General features: G+C 45.7%; 2 protein-coding genes across 2 annotated transcripts; one reads left to right on the forward strand and one right to left on the reverse strand.

Moving 5' to 3' along the window:
- Positions 1-2,351: 2,351 nt before the first annotated feature.
- LOC101651739 (olfactory receptor 2A12-like) lies at positions 2,352-3,296 on the reverse strand. Its single transcript, XM_004699705.1, has one exon. It carries the CDS (start codon positions 3,294-3,296, stop codon positions 2,352-2,354), a length of 945 nt encoding a protein of 314 aa, XP_004699762.1.
- Positions 3,297-17,155: 13,859 nt separating this feature from the next.
- Positions 17,156-18,094, forward strand: LOC101652051 (olfactory receptor 2D3-like). The gene has a single exon (XM_004699706.1). It carries the CDS (start codon positions 17,156-17,158, stop codon positions 18,092-18,094), a length of 939 nt encoding a protein of 312 aa, XP_004699763.1.
- Positions 18,095-20,271: the final 2,177 nt, after the last annotated feature.

Consider the following 20,271-nt stretch of genomic DNA (forward strand, 5'->3'; position numbering starts at 1 on the left):
AATGGATTTTTGGCTTTCAGTGTCATCCATAGCCTTCTGCAAACTAGCTGCTCAGAATTTAAGCTCTAATGCATATCCTTCCCTATGGTCTTGGATTTTATTATTTACAATCCTTGGATCACACAGGCTGGTGTGCTTCTTCCATGTGGACTTAACTGACACCTCACTTACATGGATGCTTATTTTTAGATGTCTTTAAGACCCCAGACACTCTTCTGTATCATTGCTGGACACCAGGAAAGATTAAGGTTGTCAAAGATTTCAACTTGCTTGGATCCACAGACAATGCTTATGAAAGTAGTAGTCAAGAAATCAAAGGATATATTGCATTAGGCAAATCCTCTTTAAAGTGTTGAAGCGCAAGGATGTAATTTTGAGGATTAAAGGTATTTTAAATCTCTTCATATGCATGTGAAAATTGGGCAATGAATGAGAAAGATCACAGGAGGATTGATACATTTGAATTATGGTACTGCAAAAGAATATTGAAAATACCGTGTACTTTCAGAAGAAAACACAGGTCTGTGTTAGAAGCACAGCTAGAGTGCTTCTTGGAAGTGAGTATGCTGAGACTTTGTCTCATGTACTTCGGGCATGTTGTCAAGAATGACTGGTCCTTGGAAAAGAACATCATGTTTGGTAACATGGAAGGGCAGTGAATAAAAAGAAGACCCTGAAGGAGATGGATTATTGACACAGTAGCTGCAACAGGGGGCTCAAACATAACAGGATCGGGCAATGTTTCCTTCTGCTTTACATGGGATCACTACGAGTCAGAACCAACTTGAAGGCACCTAACAACAATAAATGATAAATCAAAATTGTCAATGATTTTACCTTGCTTGGATCCACAGTCAATGCTCAAAGCAGCAGTCAAGAAATCAAAGGACATACAGGGGTACCCCCCTGTGTTAGTCTGGGTTGACTAGAGATACAAATTCACAGACACCCATGTGTATAAGAAAGAGCTTTATATAAAAGAGCAATTGTATATTGAGAAACATCCCAGCCCAGTCCAGATCAAGTCCTTAAGTCCTTGATACCAATCAATAAATTGCTCTTCAGACTCATGCAACACGTGCAATGATGGTGAATGCAGGAAGATCACAGGCCAGGGGGTAGAAAGTCTTGTGCATCTAGTGGCAGTGGAGACATCTCAGCACTGGGAGGGGTCTCCATGTGGCTCCTCCAGCTCCAGGGCTCTAGTGTAGCTCCATGTGTCTTGTCAACAGGTATGTCTGGCAGGGAATGAGAGTGTGTTCTGCCTCCAGCGAGCTATTTATCTCCTTAGCACCTCCAAATGAGGTCATCAAGCTGCGATCTGATTGACAGGCTAATCCCCACCACTTCACTCTTAATAGTCTCAAATTGACAACAGATCCAGCAACTCACTGTGAGTTAGTGCACCCAGTGGCATCACCTGGGAAGGTTCTCTCTGGTCACAGTGAATTTTAGATATTGTTGTGTGCAAGTGAAAGTTTAAAAACAGCCTGAATAAATTGACTTCAATTTAATGATAGTGGTTGTATTAGGGGAATAGCATTCAAAGGACACTTCAATTTTATCTATAATTATTTAATCCTTTAAAAAAAGAGAAAAGGAACAAACATGGAAACCAAATATGTTAAAATATTAACAAGTAGTTATTTTTATATGGGGGAAATTAAATGTGTGTGTTTTTTTCTTGCTTCACTCTCTTCCACTTTCTCTCTGGTACACATACAAACATACGTGTATCTAGACTTATAAGATATAAACAGTCATACCTATTTACTTTTTCTCAATATAAAATTGAATAAGAAGCAGTTTCATAAACTGAGCCCAGACTAGATAAATTATTAGCCATATTGCTACATAGATGTTTAAAAATTCTAGCTAAGATTTTATAGATTAGCGTGAAAAGCAATGCTATATAATGCTTATAAGTGCATGTCAGATAGTCACACAAAGTTATATTGTTGCATAATCTGCCTATTCCTTATGTTGTTTTCACTCTAAATTTCTTCACCCTGTAAAATAACACGTGTGCACATTAAACATTTGTCTGTGATTATGCTGGAATAATGTCCAAAGGGGAGGGGAGGGAGAACCAGGAAAGCACAAAGACAATGATCATGAACCACACGGACATAGCTTTGGGGAAGACATTCTTTGGTTTCAATACTGAACTGAGCTTCCGTGCAGTGGCAGCTGATCACTTTTCAGCCAATGGGGCAGGGAGAGGAGCTTCCAGCTTCTCACAACTCTAGGAAGATTCAGCTAGTCAAGACTTAATGTTGCCTCTTTGGTACCAAATGAGTCCCATCTAGTCTTACTTGTGACTGTAGGCAACTCTGAAACATCGTGGGTCATTAAGCTGTCTCTTTGTCTCCAAGTACTTTCAAAAAGGCTCCCTTCACATCCTTGTTCCTGAGGCTGTAGATGATAGGGTTGAGGAAGGCAGAGACCACGTTGTAGAACAGGGCCAGTTTCTTGTCGCGCTCTGGGTCATACCAGGAACCAGGCCTCATGTACATCATCATGGCGGGCCCATAGAACATGGTGACCACAGTGATGTGGGAAGCACATGTGGAGAAGGATTTGAGTCGACCCTGGGATGAGCGGATTCTTAATATAGATACAAAAATGCGGACATAAGAGACCAGGATAAGGGACAGTGGGACCAGAAGAAGAATAAAGCCCAAGATGAAGTCCAGATGATCATTGAAGGATGTGTCTGCACAGGCCAACTTCAAGACAGCAGGGACCTCACAGAAGAAGTGGTTTATCTTGTGGGGGCCACAGTAAGGCAGGCGCATGGTGAAGACAGTGTAGACCAGAGCCCCAGTTATGCTGACGGACCCACACACTATGACCATTTTGATGCAAGTGGAACGGCTCATGAGCAGGACATAGTGAAGGGGAGAGCAAATAGCCACATACCTGTCATAGGCCATGATGGCATAGAGAACACACTCAGCAATGCCTAGGACCAAGAAGATGAACATCTGTGCCGCACAAGCTCCCCAGGAAATGGGTCTCCTGGGAAGCACCATGTTAACCAACATCTGGGGCACAGTTGTGGTGACGTAACTCATGTCCACTAAAGAGAGGATACCGAGGAAGAAGTACATGGGCGTGTGGAGACGTGAGTCCAGGTAGATTAGGGCCACGATGAGTCCATTTCCCAGAAGGGTGGTGAGGTAGAGGAGGAGGAAGGAGATCAACAGCGCCAGTCTCACTTGTGGCTCACTGGAGAAGCCCAGGAGAATGAACTCAGACACTTCGCTGTGGTTCTTCTTGCCAAGGCTCTGCATGCCGACTTGAGGAGTAGGGAGAGACACTTCTGGTCTCCTCTTGGCCTTGATGGAGGGAGGACCGAATTGACAGTCAGCAGCTAAGTCACATACCACGCACCTTGCACAGTAACTTGCATGGATTCCATCAAAGTTTTACTGAGCTGGGTGCAAAGGAAAATACAGTAGGGCAGCTCTGAAGCTGGGCACCAAGTCAGAAGATCTGGATTCATAGCTGTGATAAAACATGGATTCTTGACTTCCCACAGCCCCGTCCTCTGGAAACTAACTCCATCCTTGAAAGACTAGGCATATTTGTAACAGAAGACCCTAGCCATAGCTGACTTTGACCAGGGCTGCACACTTATCTCATTCTGGAAGTCTCTTTTGAGAATTTACAATGATGACACTGAAAATCTGCACCAGAGGGACATGGGAACTTGAGGTACTGTCAGTCCAGAGCGTCCACACTAACTCTGAACTGACAGTAGCTTGGTCACAACCTAAGACCAGCTGTGGGTTGAATAAAAGTGAGTAAAAGTGGAGGATTTACAGACACGAGAAAAGAGCAGACATGCTGGGAAGCAGAGGGGAGAACACTCCCAGCACCGAACAACAGAAGGATCCTGGTTCTTGGTTCTATTTCTACTTTGCCTGAGGCCCATTTGAACTTTATTTCTTGTACTGGAGTACTGTGAGGTTTTCTGTTGAATGCATAGTAATCCCACCTCACCACCACCCGTGTAGTTGAGCTATTCTAGAATGTCCTGTGATGCCACTTACCAAGCTGTCTGACTTCGGAACAGTCAGGCTCCTTGTCCACCAAATGGAAATGAAGCCTCTATAGGACAGGGTCATGGCAACGAGCGCAGCACATACTCTGTCAGGATGTCTTGCAAGATACAAAATACTGGACCAAAAAAAGTGGGATACATTGGAAACATCTGGCTCTGAATTTCTGTGTAGTCTTAGGTAACTTCTTACCCTTCTCTGAATTTTATAGCCCCAGTTTTATAATAAGGCTTTTGGATTTATGATTTCCAAAGAACCCCGTCAGTTCAGATGTTACTCGATTCCAGGAAACCAGTCTGGATTCTAGGATTATTGTATCCTTGTTATGAGCACAGCTGGGGTTGGGGGCTGGGCGGGTGCTGAGCTGAGCAATCTGTTTAGCAGCATTCTAATGGGCAGAAATACCTTCTTGGCTGCACAAGAGATCCTAGATGTTGGAGTCAGAGCCCCTAACTCCTAAGCTAGCCCCTGAGTCACATTTCGTTCATCTTTTTCCCAGCGTAGATTGTGAGAAATATACCTGGATCCATGCAAATGCTCAGTAGGTGGTAGAAACATAGACAATGGGACGAGCCGTGCAAAGAGACACGCAGAGAGAAAGTTCACTAGCATCTCCAACGTCTGAATTCCAGAGAGCCCAGCTGAGGGCGCGCTCACAAGGATGCCCGTAGCAAGATGATGGTAGAAGTCTGCAAGATGGAACAAGGGCCTGAGGCTGTACGGACGAATGATTGGTGTGTGCTGTGCTTTAAGAAAACCAATAGTTGAATGAAGAAGAAAGGCTCACAAGACGAGGGATATTTGTGCTGGGCAATTCCGCTTTGGCCATGGGGAGATGTGGACCTCTCAAGATATCCAGATTGGTGCTAAGTGCATATGGTAAACCCTGAAGCCAAGGGGATGAGGGCTGAAGGTGATCAGTGCTCACACTCTCTTTTCTGCCCATCTACACCCAGTGCTGGCCTCCCTTCCTTGTTCTCTCCACAGACTCAGTGCCGTCTGTCTTGTTCTTTCTCATAGAGCCTTACACTGGAGTTCAAGGCACTTCCTTATCTGGTTCTCACCATTTTAGGATCTATGTGAATCACCAAGAACTCGATGGGCCCTCTGAGCCATCATTCTGACATCATTCTAATTCACAACAACTCGAGGATGCTCGTCCGGACAGTTGGAAAGCTCCCAACCGCAGATCTTCTCAGTCACCGCATGCAAATCCTAACACCCTTTGCTCTGTCTGGTCCTCGGCCACCAGTTCTCCAGGACCAACTCGCGTGTTCCTTCTCCTTCTCTCTTAATGTAGTAACTGGTCTAGATTAGTTTGCTTTGTGGGAAAATGGGATGAAAAGATAATGGAATTTTTCCCTTGAACATTTCAAGGCTCCTTAGTACATTGTCTCTCCAGCCAGGCTGAAAGCACAAGTTCCCTCTCTTTTTATATCTCTCCACATTATCTAGCACAAGGACGGCACTTTTGAGCTGCTTAGCCAAGCCATTGGCTGTGACTCCTCCTGATTATGTCAGGGTTTGGGGAAAGGTTTGCAAGAGTCCATCTAGCCAGGTTATGCTGGGGATCCAAAGAGGGCTTTTGGAGTCCCCTCCCAGTGCGGTTTTTGTTTTTGTTTTTACCCCCTGATAGAAGACCAGGTTTGGCTCTACCTCCCACCAAGCTACTAAGTCGGAGGATCAGGGCTAAAACCTGGGGTCTAGCTGCTGCGCCTGGCAGGTTCTTAACACTTGCATCCTACTACCTCTTGAAAAGACGTAGGTCAAATATTCCCCCTAGAAAAATTCCATCTGCTTATCCACTCTTCTTTCGTGACCTGCCAACCTTCCCAGCGTCCACTTTTCTAGTAGGAAAGGAGAGAAAAGATGCCTGGTCAGGGAACCCACTAGGGATCCTAAGGACCCATTCTGCCTGAGGTGTGTGGGCAGGGTAGGTGGGTGGTGCTCCTGAGTCGGGCCCTGGCCATCAATGTGCAGTGGCAGCCCCCCTTCTTTTTGCTAGGAGCGAGTATTCCTTCCTCTCCTCCCCCAGACTAGTGTGGGCTTGCTTGTCTATTCTGGGAGATGCCTGAAGAAGATTACTCTCCCAGTCCCTCCCTCAGTCCAAATGCAAAGGACCAGCACCTTCAGTGGGTCTTCTGCTTGAGAAACCTCCTTCGGTCCGGTGGCAGCATCAGCCCGTTTCTCCTGGTCTCATGGCAGTGAAGTAGAAAGAAGCTCACCACCTTCTTTTTAATGCAGTGGCCCTGGAGAGAAGGAATTCCAGCTCACAGACCCACGGGTCCTCTCCCTACTGGAATTAAGGGTGATGAGTGGATTTCCAAACCCTGCAAAGCCCAGGGGATTCCCTGTCCATGCTGGTAAATGTAGCACAGAATTCTTGGGTCAGATGAGAATACATAGTTCCCCAAGACATTTTAAACTCGGTCCCTGGGTTGGTGATCTAGGCATGCTTTGGGGGTTTCCATTTGGGGATACAATTTGTTCCCACTGACCCTTGGGGGAGGAGGAAGGGATCTTGTGGCGGAGCTGCCACATCTCTGGCTGACATTGCAGTGATGTGAGTAAGAAAGGCTTTGTCTCCCTCCAGAGCACATCTGTGTCGATTATATCTTCACGCATCTTATCCAAGACCATATGCCCAATGGAGATAAAACTGAGACCCCCCAATACAAAACAAAACAAAACAAAAATACAGGTAGATTTAAAAAGCAAAACAAAAATAATCCATCAAGTCAATTTTTATTCACAACGACCCCATGGACAGGGCAGAACTGCCCCATAGGATTTTTAAGGCTGACGTCTTTACATAAGCAGGCGGCCACATGCCTGTCCTCCAGGGCCAGGTGTGTTTAAGGGGCTCACTTTCGGGTTAGCAGGGAAGCACTTTAACCACTGTGCCACCAGGGGTCCTCATAGGTAAAACAAATTCTAATACTTAGTGGTGACTACCATTCATTGAATATCGACTATACTTATCCTGAGTATCTACCAAAAGGTAACATATCTCATTGTGGTATAAAGGCTATCTAACGTATTAGTATAGTGGTAACTACCTACTCAGGAGCCCTGCTGTGGGTTAGGCTGATAACCAGAAAGTTGGGAGTTCAAATCCACAAGCCATTCAATGGGAGAAGGATGAAGCTGTCTGTTCCTTTAAAGCAGCGGCTCTCAACCTGTGGGTCGTGACCCCTTTGGGGGTTGAATGACCCTTTCACAGGGGTCACCCGATTCATAACAGTAGCAAAATCACAGTTATGAGTAGCACCGAAAATAATTTTATGGTTAGGGGGTCACCACAACATGAGGAACTCTATTAAAGGGTCACGGCTTTAGGAAGGTTGAGAACCACTGCTCTAAAGATTTACAGTCCACTTGGCTTGTCAACAGGAAGGTAAAGGAGAGAGTGTGCCCCACCTCCAGGGAGACAGAGAGGAAGTTCCCCAATCCTCATGAGAAGGCCGCACCCACAAGCAGGCATCATCTGGCTGTGACCTGATTGACAGGTTAGACTCCACCCCTACATATATCAAGTTGACCTGAGTTATGTAACTACTACACATTTGAAAAGAAGTTACAAATAATATTTGAGTAGATGATAAAATATAAGTTTTTACAAATGGCAAAATACTAAAACTATCAAGAGTTGCCTGTAGAAAATAGAAAACACACTGACAGTGGTTGGAATATACAGGAACTTTTTTATATAGCCAGAAGTGATGCGGAAGCAGCTACTCACATCATTCGTTCACAGTTCAATCGTGTGAGTGAGGGAAACTCTCCGTTCTTGTGCTCATTGTTCGTCCAACTCCAGGCATCGCTTCTGTATTAGCGGTGAGAAGGGGCTTGGGGAACAGGGCTGTTAGTCACTGTATTTCTTGTGTTAGAAAAGCAAATATTTTCGTAGGACTTTTTCAGCTAACTTCCTCTTAAATCCCACTGGGCAAGAACAGGTTTCGTAGTTCTCTCGTACAAAACTCTGGGAAAGGGTGTCTTTTAGAGCGTGGACCTCTCACGATGCATTGAATGGCTCCTCCCCCCGTCCCCCCCGCAAACATTACTAGCACGAACACGGTTTTATCTTCAAAAAGTGGGAATTGGATCGTCACCAGTGCATATCTGCCACAATGAACTGGTATGTAAAGTGTGATGCTGACTGGGTGAGGGAAAAACACTACCACTTCGGAAAAATAAATAGATAAAATGGAGAGAAACCTCTGGCGTCATAACTGAAATGTCCTTTATTGGATGCAACCGGACCAACTGGTCCCTGGAAAAGGACAGCATGCCCGATAAACTAGAAAGGAGAAAAAGAGGAAGACCCTGGACGAGATAGATGACAGGTCGCTACAACAACGGGCTCAAACATGGCAGCAATTGTGAGGACGGCGCAGGGCTGGCCGCGTCTCAGCCTTCTGGACACAGCGTCACCGGCTTGACATCTCTTACCGAACAACAACGGAAGGCATTTCGTTTCTATCTTTTTGTTTGTTTGCTTGTTAATTTCCTTTAACAAAAATTAGTTGACTTTTTAATGGTTTTGTTTTGTCATTTAAGAGCCAGGGAATAATCTTTAAGGGAGTATCCTGAGTATAAATCTATTCGACACAGAAGGAGCTCAGCACTGAGGATCAGGAGTCTTTATTTCCTACTCCCTTGTACCTCAGGTAGAGGTTCAGGAACTCGGCGGTTCCAGGAGAGTGTTGGATATGACCCGGGGAGTCATTTACAGGTGACCCAGAAAAGCTGGAGTCAGGGCATAACCTTAGTCTATGAACTTGGATGGCCCAAGCTGATCTTCCTCTCACCACTAAGGCAGAATGCAGGAGAGGTCTAAGCTTTACAGCTAGGCACACCTAGATTGGAATCTTGGCTACTTCAAACAATTGTCATTTAACCTCTCTGAGCTTAATTTCTCATATATTAAAAATAAAAAAAATAAAAACAACTAGACGCAATACAATTCTCTCACAGAGTTGTTGGAGAATTAAATAAAATATTGCATGTGTCGTGCCTAGCATATAGAAGGATCCCTTTTCCATCTTCTCTTGCTCCTGTGAACAGATCTCCATAAGGAGTCCTGCTGCCCCCATTAGCCAGTCACCTCCCAATCCTGAACACTTGTGAATTTGCCTTTCCCACTTGAAAGGCCTTATGGCCCCTGCACCCCGCCTAGTGTGTACCTGATTGTGACACTCAGAAACAAACAGACCGAAAGCCCAAGCTCCTGATGCATAGTGACCATACACAACAGAGTGGACCTGCCCCCATGTGTTTCTGAGACTAGAACTCTTTACGAGAGTATAACGCCTCACCTTTCTTCTGTGGAGCAGCTGGTGGTTTTGAACTGCTGACCTTGAAGTTAGCAGTCCAACAGATAACCAACTATGCCACCAGGACCAAGTAGGAGCACATCCTTTATAGTTAGACAAACCTGGGTTCATAAACACAGCTCTGCACTGGCTCCTTGATGTTCTAAATTTCCATTTCTTTACCTGTAAAATGGGGATAATAATGCTGTCAGGAATGTTTCAAATGCTCACTCGTTCACTGCCATCAAATCAATTCTGACTCATGGTAACACTATGGGAACAGAGTAGAACTGCCCCTGTGGTTTTCTGAACCTGCACCTCTCTATTGGTGCAGATCTCCCGATATTGTGGTCAGCAGCCAAATGTCTGGCACATAGTGAGTGCTAAAATTTTATTCGTTTAACAAATGTTTTTTAATTGTTCTATTAGGGGCTCATACAACTCTTATCACAATCTATACATACATCAATTGTGTAAAGCACATTTGTACATTCAGTGCCCTCATCATTCTCAAAACACTAGCTTTCCACTTAAGCCCCTGGCATCAGGTCCTCATTTTCCCCCCTCCCTCTCTGCTCCCCCCTTCCTCACGAACCCTTGATAATTTATAAATTATTATTTTGTCATGTCTTGCCCTGTCCGACGTCTCCCTTCACCCACTTCCCTGTTGTGATCGCACAGGCCAGTGTGCTTCTTCCATGTGGGCTTTGTTAAGCAAATGTTTTTGTATGATAGAGGGGTAGAGAGGACACAGTTCCATTTTATAGAAATGAAACTGAGACGGGGAGGCTGAGTGACGTAGCCAGGTCACTGTGACCACTTCTGTCTAATTAAGAAGACTCTCTGGGTCTTCTGCGGCACCAGTCTTTTCCCGGGAGGTTGGCTGCTGGGGTGACAGGGCGGGGCGATCCCTGTGGTTGTCAGCAGCAAGTGTCTGCTGGGGTTGCCTCTCGGTATTAGAGGTGAATGGGGTGGGGACTGGCTTGGGAGGGTTGGGGGAGTCAGGATGAGGAGATCTTCTCAAGAGGAGAGAAGGCTCTGAGACAGCCCACATCCTCTCCTAAAGAAAAGCGAGAGCAGGTAAGGATGACAAAGCTCTAATGCAGACTGGTGATTCGAGAAGAAAGAGGAGAGTGTGATTGAAGCTGGGAGGGTCGGGATGAAGCCCAAAGTAGAAAATGCTTTAAGAACACCTCATGGATGTCAGAAGGGACCAATACTTGCATTGTGTTATTGTTGGGTGCTATTGAGTTGATCCTAGCTCATAGAGAGTCAGAATTTAACTCAGTTACATAACAAAAAGTTAACTGTGTCTGAGCCTGCTGGGTTAATCCTTCGCAAATGCTCTTATACTCTCATCAGCTGTTCCTCAGGAGGAAGACTTGGTGGTTTGCTTCTTACATATTTACAGCCTTGGGCACCCCTAGGACAGTTCTTCCTTGCCCTGTAAAGTAGCTCTGAGTCGGAATGGACTGCATGGGATTAGTTTTAGTCTTAAAAATTTAGCACCGTATAAGAAAGATATTTTTTGAAGGTCAGAGTCAAGGCCACCCAAGCATATTAAACTACTCCGAGAGATTGTGACCTCCTTTCCGTAGGAGCATGTGAGCAGCAGTTAGGATGGTGCAGAGAAGATGATGGGCTAGCAGGGACTAGTCTCCAAGATGATCTCCAGCACCAAGGTTGGGTGAATCTCTCAAAGTATCCGGAGCAGATTTGTAGGAGTGTTCCAGGAAGCTCAGGAAGGGCCTGCAACCAAGGGCACATGAGAGGGAGACGCAGAGCCAGCTTGTTCGCTGGTCTCCTCCCCAGCCTCACCCTGTGCCTTCCACCAGGGTCTGAGGCTCTTGCGGGCGACACTGGGACACTTTCTGTGACTGGAAAGGGAAGACTGTGATTGGGGCTGCCCTCAGCTGGAGCAGGCCTTCCTCGGAAGGTAGTCTCCGTGTGTGGTGCTGAGGCAGCTCTGGGTGTCAGGTCGGATGGAGCAGGCCCTGGCAGCAGGAGGAGAGTGAAGATGACAACTGCCCAGCCCAGCTGGTGGGCAGGGGCTCCTGGGAGCTAACACCTGCTTCCTGGGGCCCAGGGTCAGGTTCTTCTTGACAGACAGTTGCCGTCTCGTAGTTTCCACCCCTTTTCCGTCTAGCCAGCTTCTTCCCACTACGGCTATCTGTCTCCTTGTCTGTCGATCACACATTTTTGGTTTTCCAGACTCTTGCGTCTGTGCCTCTAGTCTGCCAAGGTTGAGCCTTGGCTGGTGCCCTCATCCATCCTTGCTACCCTTAGTCAGGAGCTGCCACCTTGGCCCTCCTCCAGCCCCACTTTGTCTCCTGTCTCCCAGGACATTTCATTATCCCCAGCTCCCGTGGCTCCTTGCATCTATCCCTTGGCACAACAGCCACCAGTCCCTCCGAGAAACAGCAGCCCCTGTGCCCCTGTGCCTAAGAGCCAGCCCTCTCTGCTCTTCCCAGAGAGCACGGAAGTTTCCAGGGACGGCCAGGAGGAGACCAGGTGGGAAAGTGTCAGCTTTGTACGCATGTCTGTTCCTTGACCTTCACTCAGGGTGTCATTGCCTTCCGTCAGCCTGCTGGAAGAAGGAGACTGCAGTATGGGGCACCGAGGGGAAGGTGTAGGCTCGGGGAAGGCTAGCATGTGGCTGTGCCACCGTGCACAAAGGGGGCACCATCAGCCGTAGGGACAGGCCAATCCTATAAATGCACCTTGTGAATCTCTGATGGCCTCCCAGCTTCACTTCCTCTACTTTGGGGGCATGATTTTGGCTTCTCCTGTGCCCTTTTATGTTACTATCTACCCTGGAGGAAGCAGGGTATGAGAAAGCAAGTGACAGTGTGGAGGAGGAAGCGAGAGAGGAGGGCCCTGATGCAGGCTGGTGAGGTCAAGCACAACCAAATGCCCAGAGGGACAGTATGCCTACTGGTGAGGATGCAGCTGGTTCTGCAGTCAGCGATATCTGTGATCCTGGGTAAACCGAGTCATTTATTTCCTTATTTGTAAAACGAGAGTGGCTGAGCAGAAGACAAATGTTCACTTTGCGGACATCCTGGTATGAAAAGAACATTCTACCTGCTCTCTGTCACGTGTCTGTCCTGATTGGAGGGTGCCCATATGTGTTGTACCATCTTGCAACGGTCACCACAGTTGTGGGCAGAAAGGGAAACAATGCATTTAAAGCATCGACCAGAGCACCCACATGATGGGGGAAGCTGCTAGTGCTGTGACGGTTGTGATTGTTTCACTGGGTGGGGCAGAGCCAACTGACATGGTAGAGATCACTAACACTTTGTGCCAATTTTCACAATCCTCCCCCCACTCCAATTTGCCCCTTGGTTTCTCCAAAGGGGCTTGCGATCTCTAGGCACTGGTCTTTTTCTCCCCAGCTCTGAGAGACAGAAGGAAAACATGTAGGGAGAGAGAGAAGGCATAAACCGTTCCCTTGTTCTGACTCCCAGGATCTCCTGGTCTGTGGATCACCAGTAAAGCACTTACTGAGTCCTCCTGGGCGCCAGGCTCTACACTGGCAAGAAGGTCACAGTGGGACAGACAAGACAGTCACACAGAAGGGAGCCAAGTTGCTCAACATTTCAAGTGAGCTTGGGTTTGCCTTCAGCAAGAACCGAGCCCAAGTTGCTGGCCAGCTATCATCATGAATGCTGAGTGCTAGCTAGTCTCAACTCTGCCTCTGAGTGCCACTGTGACCTTGAGCGTGGCTCCTTCTCCCATACGTCATCTCCCACGTCTCCTCTCCGGTGATGGCGTCCTGGGATGCTGTGAAGTTTTCTGTTTCAGTCCTTGTAACTCAAGTGCCTGAACCCACTTATCTGCTTTGGAGTTTGGTGACCAAAATTCAATAGTAGGTGAGTACTCGTGCACTCTTTCTTGCAGTTAAAGGAGCCATTGAAAGCGTTTAGGCCAAGAAGAGACCTAGTCAGAATTTTGTTTTAGCAAAAGTTCTGAGGTCCAGTGGAGAGTGTGGGCTGGGCAGAGGACCATCTGCAGAACTGAGCAAAAAGGCAAGTCGGAGAGAGCTGCTAAGGGACTGAACTGGGCAGTGGTCGTGAGGGAGAGAAGTGTGAGGGCATTTTAGAGGGGACACCAATGACAGGGCGGTGCTTAGGAACAAGAGTTGAAGGGTTTTTACCATGTTTCTGGCTGGTGTGACTAGCTTCAGGTTAGGCTTGCCATTCTTTACAACGAGTCTCTCTCTCATAAAAAAAAATACAGACTCTAGTTCCATCTGGTCATCTTCACTCCTGGACACCCCATGGGTGTGAAATTAGAACTGTTCTCCATGCGGGTTTCAATGGTTGATTTTTTCAGAAGTGCGACTGAGACCAAACTGGAAACTCCAATCTCTCAGTTAGCAGTGAAGTATGAAGTATATTAACTGTTTGCTCCTCCACAGAGGAGCCCTGGTGGTGTAGTGGTTACATGTTGGGCTGGTCACCACAAAGTCGGCAGTTCGAAATCACCAGCCACTCTGCGGGAGAAAGATGAGATTTTCCTGTTACCGTGAAGTCTCTGAAGTGCTCAGGGGCAGTTCCATCCTGCCCCATAGGGTCGCCGGGAGTCATCGCAGACTTGATGGCGGGGAGGCCTCTTGTTGTGGGGCTTCTGCTGTCTTTTGTGTTGAGTGAGGGACTCTATCTTAAATTCAATCTAACACAAGCCTCTTTGCCCCTCCTAAGAATCAAGGAGAGAGAGCATTTCCGGAAACTGAAGAATTAGATTGCTTGTGTTCTGGTTAGCTATGGTTTTGCTGCATATGGAGAACATTATTGTTGCTGAAGAATGAGTTTCTCCCATGATTCCTTCTTTAAGCCTCAGCTTTCCCATCTCTGGGATGGAGATAATGCTCTAGCCTCACAGAGTCATCCTTGAGGCACAGTCTCAAATCGGAATTCGATATATTTGACCAAGTGGAGGCACAGAGATCAGACTCGGCTTGATAGGTAATGTGTTGTTTCTTCCTCTCTCACACGGGATTTCTGGTTCCCATCCTGACATTTGGGCAATTTCCCCCCAACTACTTTGTTTGCATGCCTTCAGGAGGGGTGAAGGAGGGAAGGATACAAGGGACTTATCCTTGATTTAGGGTGGCCGACTTCCTCATCGACATCCTGGTCCGAAACTGCAGGTTTCACCATTCCAATGGTCCTCAGTTTACCCTTACAGTTCAACTAGCTAAACACTCTTTACCATAAGACTCTTAAAGAGTAAGTCCCATGACTGGTTATGTGTCAAAAATGAAAGGCTAGAATAGTCTCACAACTTCAGGCTGCTTCCTCTTAGGAAGGATGTGGCTAGCAAGATAAGTATTTTTATTTCCCCCCACCTCCCCTTTTGTCTTTGTAGATGAGGCGACATGAGCCTAGAGAAGTGAGCTCTTAGCCCAAGGTCACAATCGACGGTCAAGTCAGAGCTGGGACTCAAACAGAACCAGCTGTGTTTAACTGGGATGCCCTTTCCACTCTGTCCGCACCTGGACATGCCTGTGCTCCTTGAGTCTCAGGATGACTCTGTAAGGACAGAGCGTTGAGCCATGTGGCCCAATATTATCCACTGTAAGCTCAAATTCACGACCTTCAAGGCGATTCTGACTCATAGTGGCCCTATTGGACAGAGTAGAACTGTTCCTGTGAGTTTCTGAGATTGTAACTCTTGATGGGAGAGAGAACCTCAGCTTTCTCCCACGGATTGCCCAGAGGTTTCAAATGGCTGCCTTTGCACTTAGCATCCCAATACGTAACCCCTATGCCACCAGGGGTCCTATTATCCATTATACAAATGAAGAGATTGAGGCCAACTGAGGAAGACAAAGTGCCTTATAAGGGCATTTTGGTGAGAGAGAGGGATATAACAAAAACAATGATCTGCCAGCTCTCTGATAAGGTCTGTGATGATCCTGGCAAAGTGCCCGACACATGAAGTTCACACTGTGTGCGGTCCTTTGAGCTGAAGTCAGAAACTATCTAACGCATTGCATGTAGAATTTTATATGTGAAGGGACACTCAGCATTATCCAAAGGAGAGCAAGGGGGCTGGAGCGCAAGGAGTTAGGATCAGGTAAGTGGTACCAGGTCAGGAATCATATTGTCAGCATCAAAATTGTTCTTATATTCTGAGAACTGAAATATACAGTGTTTATAACATCTCTTCAACAGCACGTTCTTTCCTTGCTCTTGACAAAGAAACTGAGGTTCAAGGAGGTTGAGAAAGACCTAAGAATCAGAGGAAGTTAATAAAAAGAGGGAACAGAACACTGACTCAAATGGAAATAAACAGCAAGAGGTAGACATCTGGGAGAATGAAGATTGATTGTGGGCATCAAATACAATGGAGTGACCTCTGCAGATGTTTTCTTGCACAGCTTGGACCTGAACCTTCACTTCAGTAGGGAGAGCCATCCAGAAATGCAACCCTTATTGAACATCGAACACACGTGAAACCTTCACGTGATGCTTTTTATGCCCAAACATCACTCTGTCCTTGAAGCAAACCTACAGCAAATAGGCACTCATTCTCCTAAAAATAGTCTTGTTGGGACATAGTCCACATATCAGACAATTTAAAAGTTCAATCATATCAAGAAGACTTGTACAATCATCACCACAATCGATTTTAGAGCATTTTCTTCTTTCTTCTACTCCTTGTTTTAAGCTCCCTATTTTCCCCCAACCTCCCCTGCCAGACCCCGAAGCAACCCTTTATCCAGTGACCACCTCTATAGATTCCCCCATCCTGGATTTCATCCACTGAAAATCACACAAAGCCATACAAACAAAAATCTAACGACAATAACAGAGTGTAAAATAGAGAAAACCCTCAATCAGAAAGAAAGCAAAAAACGTTACAAACTAGAACGACTTTAAAATGGGTCCAAAAGGAGATCAAATGATAAGGAGTTAAATGTTAACCTAGCTACATCTGCCATAGTCCACTGCACAATGAACTCTGCACCAGAGCCAGGCTATCACACCCCTGGTTTATGTTCAGAGGGAATTCACAGGAAGCTTAATCTACGTGTATTTCCCCTTCCCTTAAAACAGAAACTGACACAAAATTTAAGTAGGTCAAAAGGGGGATCAAATAAGGTGTTACATTTTAACCTAGCTATATTTACTATAATAGAATAGACAATCACTCTTATTTCATATTTGAGAGAGCAGCTCAAAAGGATTGGGGAAGAGTAGAGGGTTTGCGTAAGATCATTCACTCAGTAAACTGTAGAGCCAGGATTTATAATGTAGTGCTCCTTTTAATTCACCAAAGTCTGCGATGGATAGGCGAATAGTCAAAGAACTGTCTTGAGCTGAGTGCAAAAGTAGACTGATGTTTTTAACAGAACCAAGTGAAATCTTTGATGGTACCAGGCTCCTGAAATTTGCCAGCTTTCACAGAGTCAATACTCTGATATGCATGACCAAAGAGTCAAACGCCTTATTGAGGAGAGCTAGAAACCAGGGAGTCGAATGATTTCATTTGACAACTGAGGAGACTGAGGCTGAATGGGAAAGTACTAGAGAAAAGCCCGGACTAGATGTGGAAGCCCTTTCCTCTTTGCAGATGTCCCGGGCAGTGTGACAGGTGCACAGCACAGGTAACACGGACAGTCTTGATTGCGGGCATCGTGGCCTTTTCTCAAAACTGGACATTGAACATGGTCTCGGTCCTGTCAACAACCCCTTCCCTGGGATATAGGTTAGGAAGTCCCTTGTCTAAATTGATGCCTTTCTTTTGCAGATGTAGAACACAATGCAAGAGCCCAACCAATCCTCTGTGACTGAATTCCTCCTTCTGGGTTTCTCTCTCAGCTCCACGACCAGTCCTCTGCTCTTCTCTGCCTTCCTGATCACCTACCTACTAATTATCCTGGGAAATGGCTTCATCACCATCCTTATCTGCCTAGACTCGCACCTCCACACACCCATGTACTTCTTTATTGGCACTCTTTCCATGTTGGATCTGGGATACACCACAACGACAGTTCCCCAGATGTCAGCACATCTGGTCAGCCGGAAGAAGACAATCTCTTTTGCCAGGTGTGTGACCCAAATGTATATTTTCTTGGTGCTAGGCATCACCGAGTCCTGGCGCTTTGCCATCATGTCTATAGACAGGTATGTGGCTATCTGCCACCCACTTAGGTACAAGGTCATCATGAGTCCATGTCTATGTGGGATAATGGTAATCTTCTGTGGCCTCTGGGGTGTCATCGCTGCCCTTGTCTACACTTTCTTTGCCATGCACCTACCCTACTGTGGCCCCAACCAGATCAACCACTTCTTCTGTGAAGTCCCTGCAGTGCTGAAGCTGGCCTGTGCGGACACCTCACTCAATGACCACGTTGACTTTATTCTTGGCTTTAGTGTCATCCTGATCCCACTCTCTCTCATACTTGGCATCTACATCAATATCTTCATGGCCATCTTAAAGATTCGTTCGGCCCAGGGGCGGCTCAAAGCTTTCTCTACCTGTGCTTCCCATATCACTGTGGTCACCATGTTCTGTGTGCCAGCCATGGTCATGTACATGAGACCTGGCTCCGAGGCCTCTCCAGAGGAGGACAAGAAGCTGGCTCTGTTCTACAACGTCATTTCTGCCTTTCTCAACCCCATTATCTACAGCCGCCGGAACAAGGATGTGAAAAGGGCCTTCCTCAAGGTCACAGGCTGGGGCAGGGCCTCAGAATAAGCCACTGAAAGGGCAGTTAAGGGACAAGGAAACAAGACTTATAGTACACATCCAGTTGCCCTAAATATTCATTCTTATGCCCCAATAGCACCAGTATACACTTCCTCTCAGTCCCAAATCTCAGCTCTACACAGGTGCTTAGGGGGCAATCCACCCTTTACCCTTTAGTCCTTTCATCCCCTTTTATTCTAAAGGTCTCAATGGGCAGCAAAAAGGATGTGTCAGAATCATGAAAGATGTTTTATTGAGACAAAAAGAACATGATTTGGAGTGTGCCCTGTGGCTAGATTTATAAAAAAAAGAATAATGTTTACTGAATGCACCTTATTGGAAAAGTACACATAAGATCTCAATTAACTTTCATAAAATCTTCTTATGGTAAATATGCTGTTGTTAGGTTCAGTCAAGTTGTGGCTGAATCTTGGGAAAGGCTCACCCCCTCTGAAGCCACACATGGTCTTTGGTAGCAATGACATTGACATAGATTCTTGGCCCAGAGAGGAGGAATGAGTAAGAGCCATCTATGTTTTGATATAACATGTGCTTACATCTAATGCACACGTGGGAGAGAAGTCAGGTGTGAGGCCAGTTCTGCTCTGACCCCGTTGCCTCCCCTAGACTCATCCCGGGCCTCTGTGGCCCTCCTTCTCTTACTCAGTGTAAACCAGACTGCTTTCATTGCCTCGAATGCGTCATACTCTTTCCCACTTTGGGGCCTTCACGTTTGTTGCACCTGTTAATGAAACACTCTCCTCATCTGCAGCCCTAACCCCCTTCCGCCCTATCCTTTTCTCTGTTCATTTGCGGTCATCTGGAGCCCGGTCATGAGTCAGGCCCCCAAGTACCCTGTACTTCTCTCTTGTCGTAAGAAAGGCACCGGGCTCAGCACCTCTCCTCTCTGTCAGACAGCAAGTGCCATGAAGCGCAGGGACCATGACAGGCCAGTTCACTGTGATCTCTTCAGAGACTGCGCCATGCATGCTGCCCACACACGGGCCCTTAACAGATATTTTATGTGTGAATAAATGAACAACTCACAGGAAGTACCGGAGGGAGGACAAAGGTGAGAAGGGCAGTTAGGATGAGCAATAGACAGAAAATCGTGGCAGCTATAAATTAAGGAGGGATATACATAGGGTTAGCTATTGCTGTTCAGCCATAATTACATGAAAACGTTGCTAGCTTTTGTTATTAACAAATATCAAGAGTCAATGGAATACAATTGTTCACTAAAAACTAGCAAGGTCTCGAAAAATAATGGTACACAATGCAAGAAGGAATCCTTGAAACTGATACTCACATTCACAGCTGGACATGGTTCGACCTTTCTAGTGAAGTGCCCTTCTTATAGGCGGCACTCAGCATATTAGTTACATAAATAGGAATCATGAGTAAGTGTGGCTCTATCAATTAGCATTTACATAGAAGGCATGCTTTTAAAAGTGTTACATATATTCATTCATTTAATAGAAATACTAATGAACGGGAAGGACACAACCATGTGCATAATGAGCATTTCCAATGTTTGTACACATGGGTTCAGAAATGTCACTTCTAGGACATTGTTCTACAGAAAAAAAAATCAGAAATGCAGGCTAAGTTTTATGCACAAAGCTGTTAGTCAAAGAATTAACTGGAAATAGATATAAATATGACATACAACTTCATTAACTATTAAACGCAATCCATATTACATACCCTATTTTGAAGTAATATTTATTTACATTCCAAGCATGACATAATATAAAAACATCAAGATGTAATTGTGTATATAAGCATCTGATCAAATACCTATATATTCACATTAAAGAGCCTGAAATAACATATATTAATATGTTAACAGTGCCACAGGGCTCCTTAGGATACAAAAGTACGTTTAAAGCTTTGAGAATTCTGATTTTAGTGAATAAAAATTGGAAACAAGAAAAATAGCTATGATAACTGGTTAACAGAGCTTTTCCCCCAAATTTGTTTGATCACAAAGTCTTTCTTGGAACATTTATCAGCCAAAGAAATGAGTATTCTCTAAAAATATACTTGGATGAATGTAGGCATGGATGAATTTAAAGGGAGATGGAAATCACACATTCCTTATTTTAAACATAATACACACTAACTATAGGAAATTTCGAAATCATAGAAAAATAGAAAGAAGCTACTAAACTAGCTCTCAACTT

Source organism: Echinops telfairi, unplaced genomic scaffold (genome assembly GCF_000313985.2).
Source record: "Echinops telfairi isolate 266 unplaced genomic scaffold, ASM31398v2 ScPeMD7_443;HRSCAF=831, whole genome shotgun sequence".
Taxonomy (NCBI): domain Eukaryota; kingdom Metazoa; phylum Chordata; class Mammalia; order Afrosoricida; family Tenrecidae; genus Echinops; species Echinops telfairi.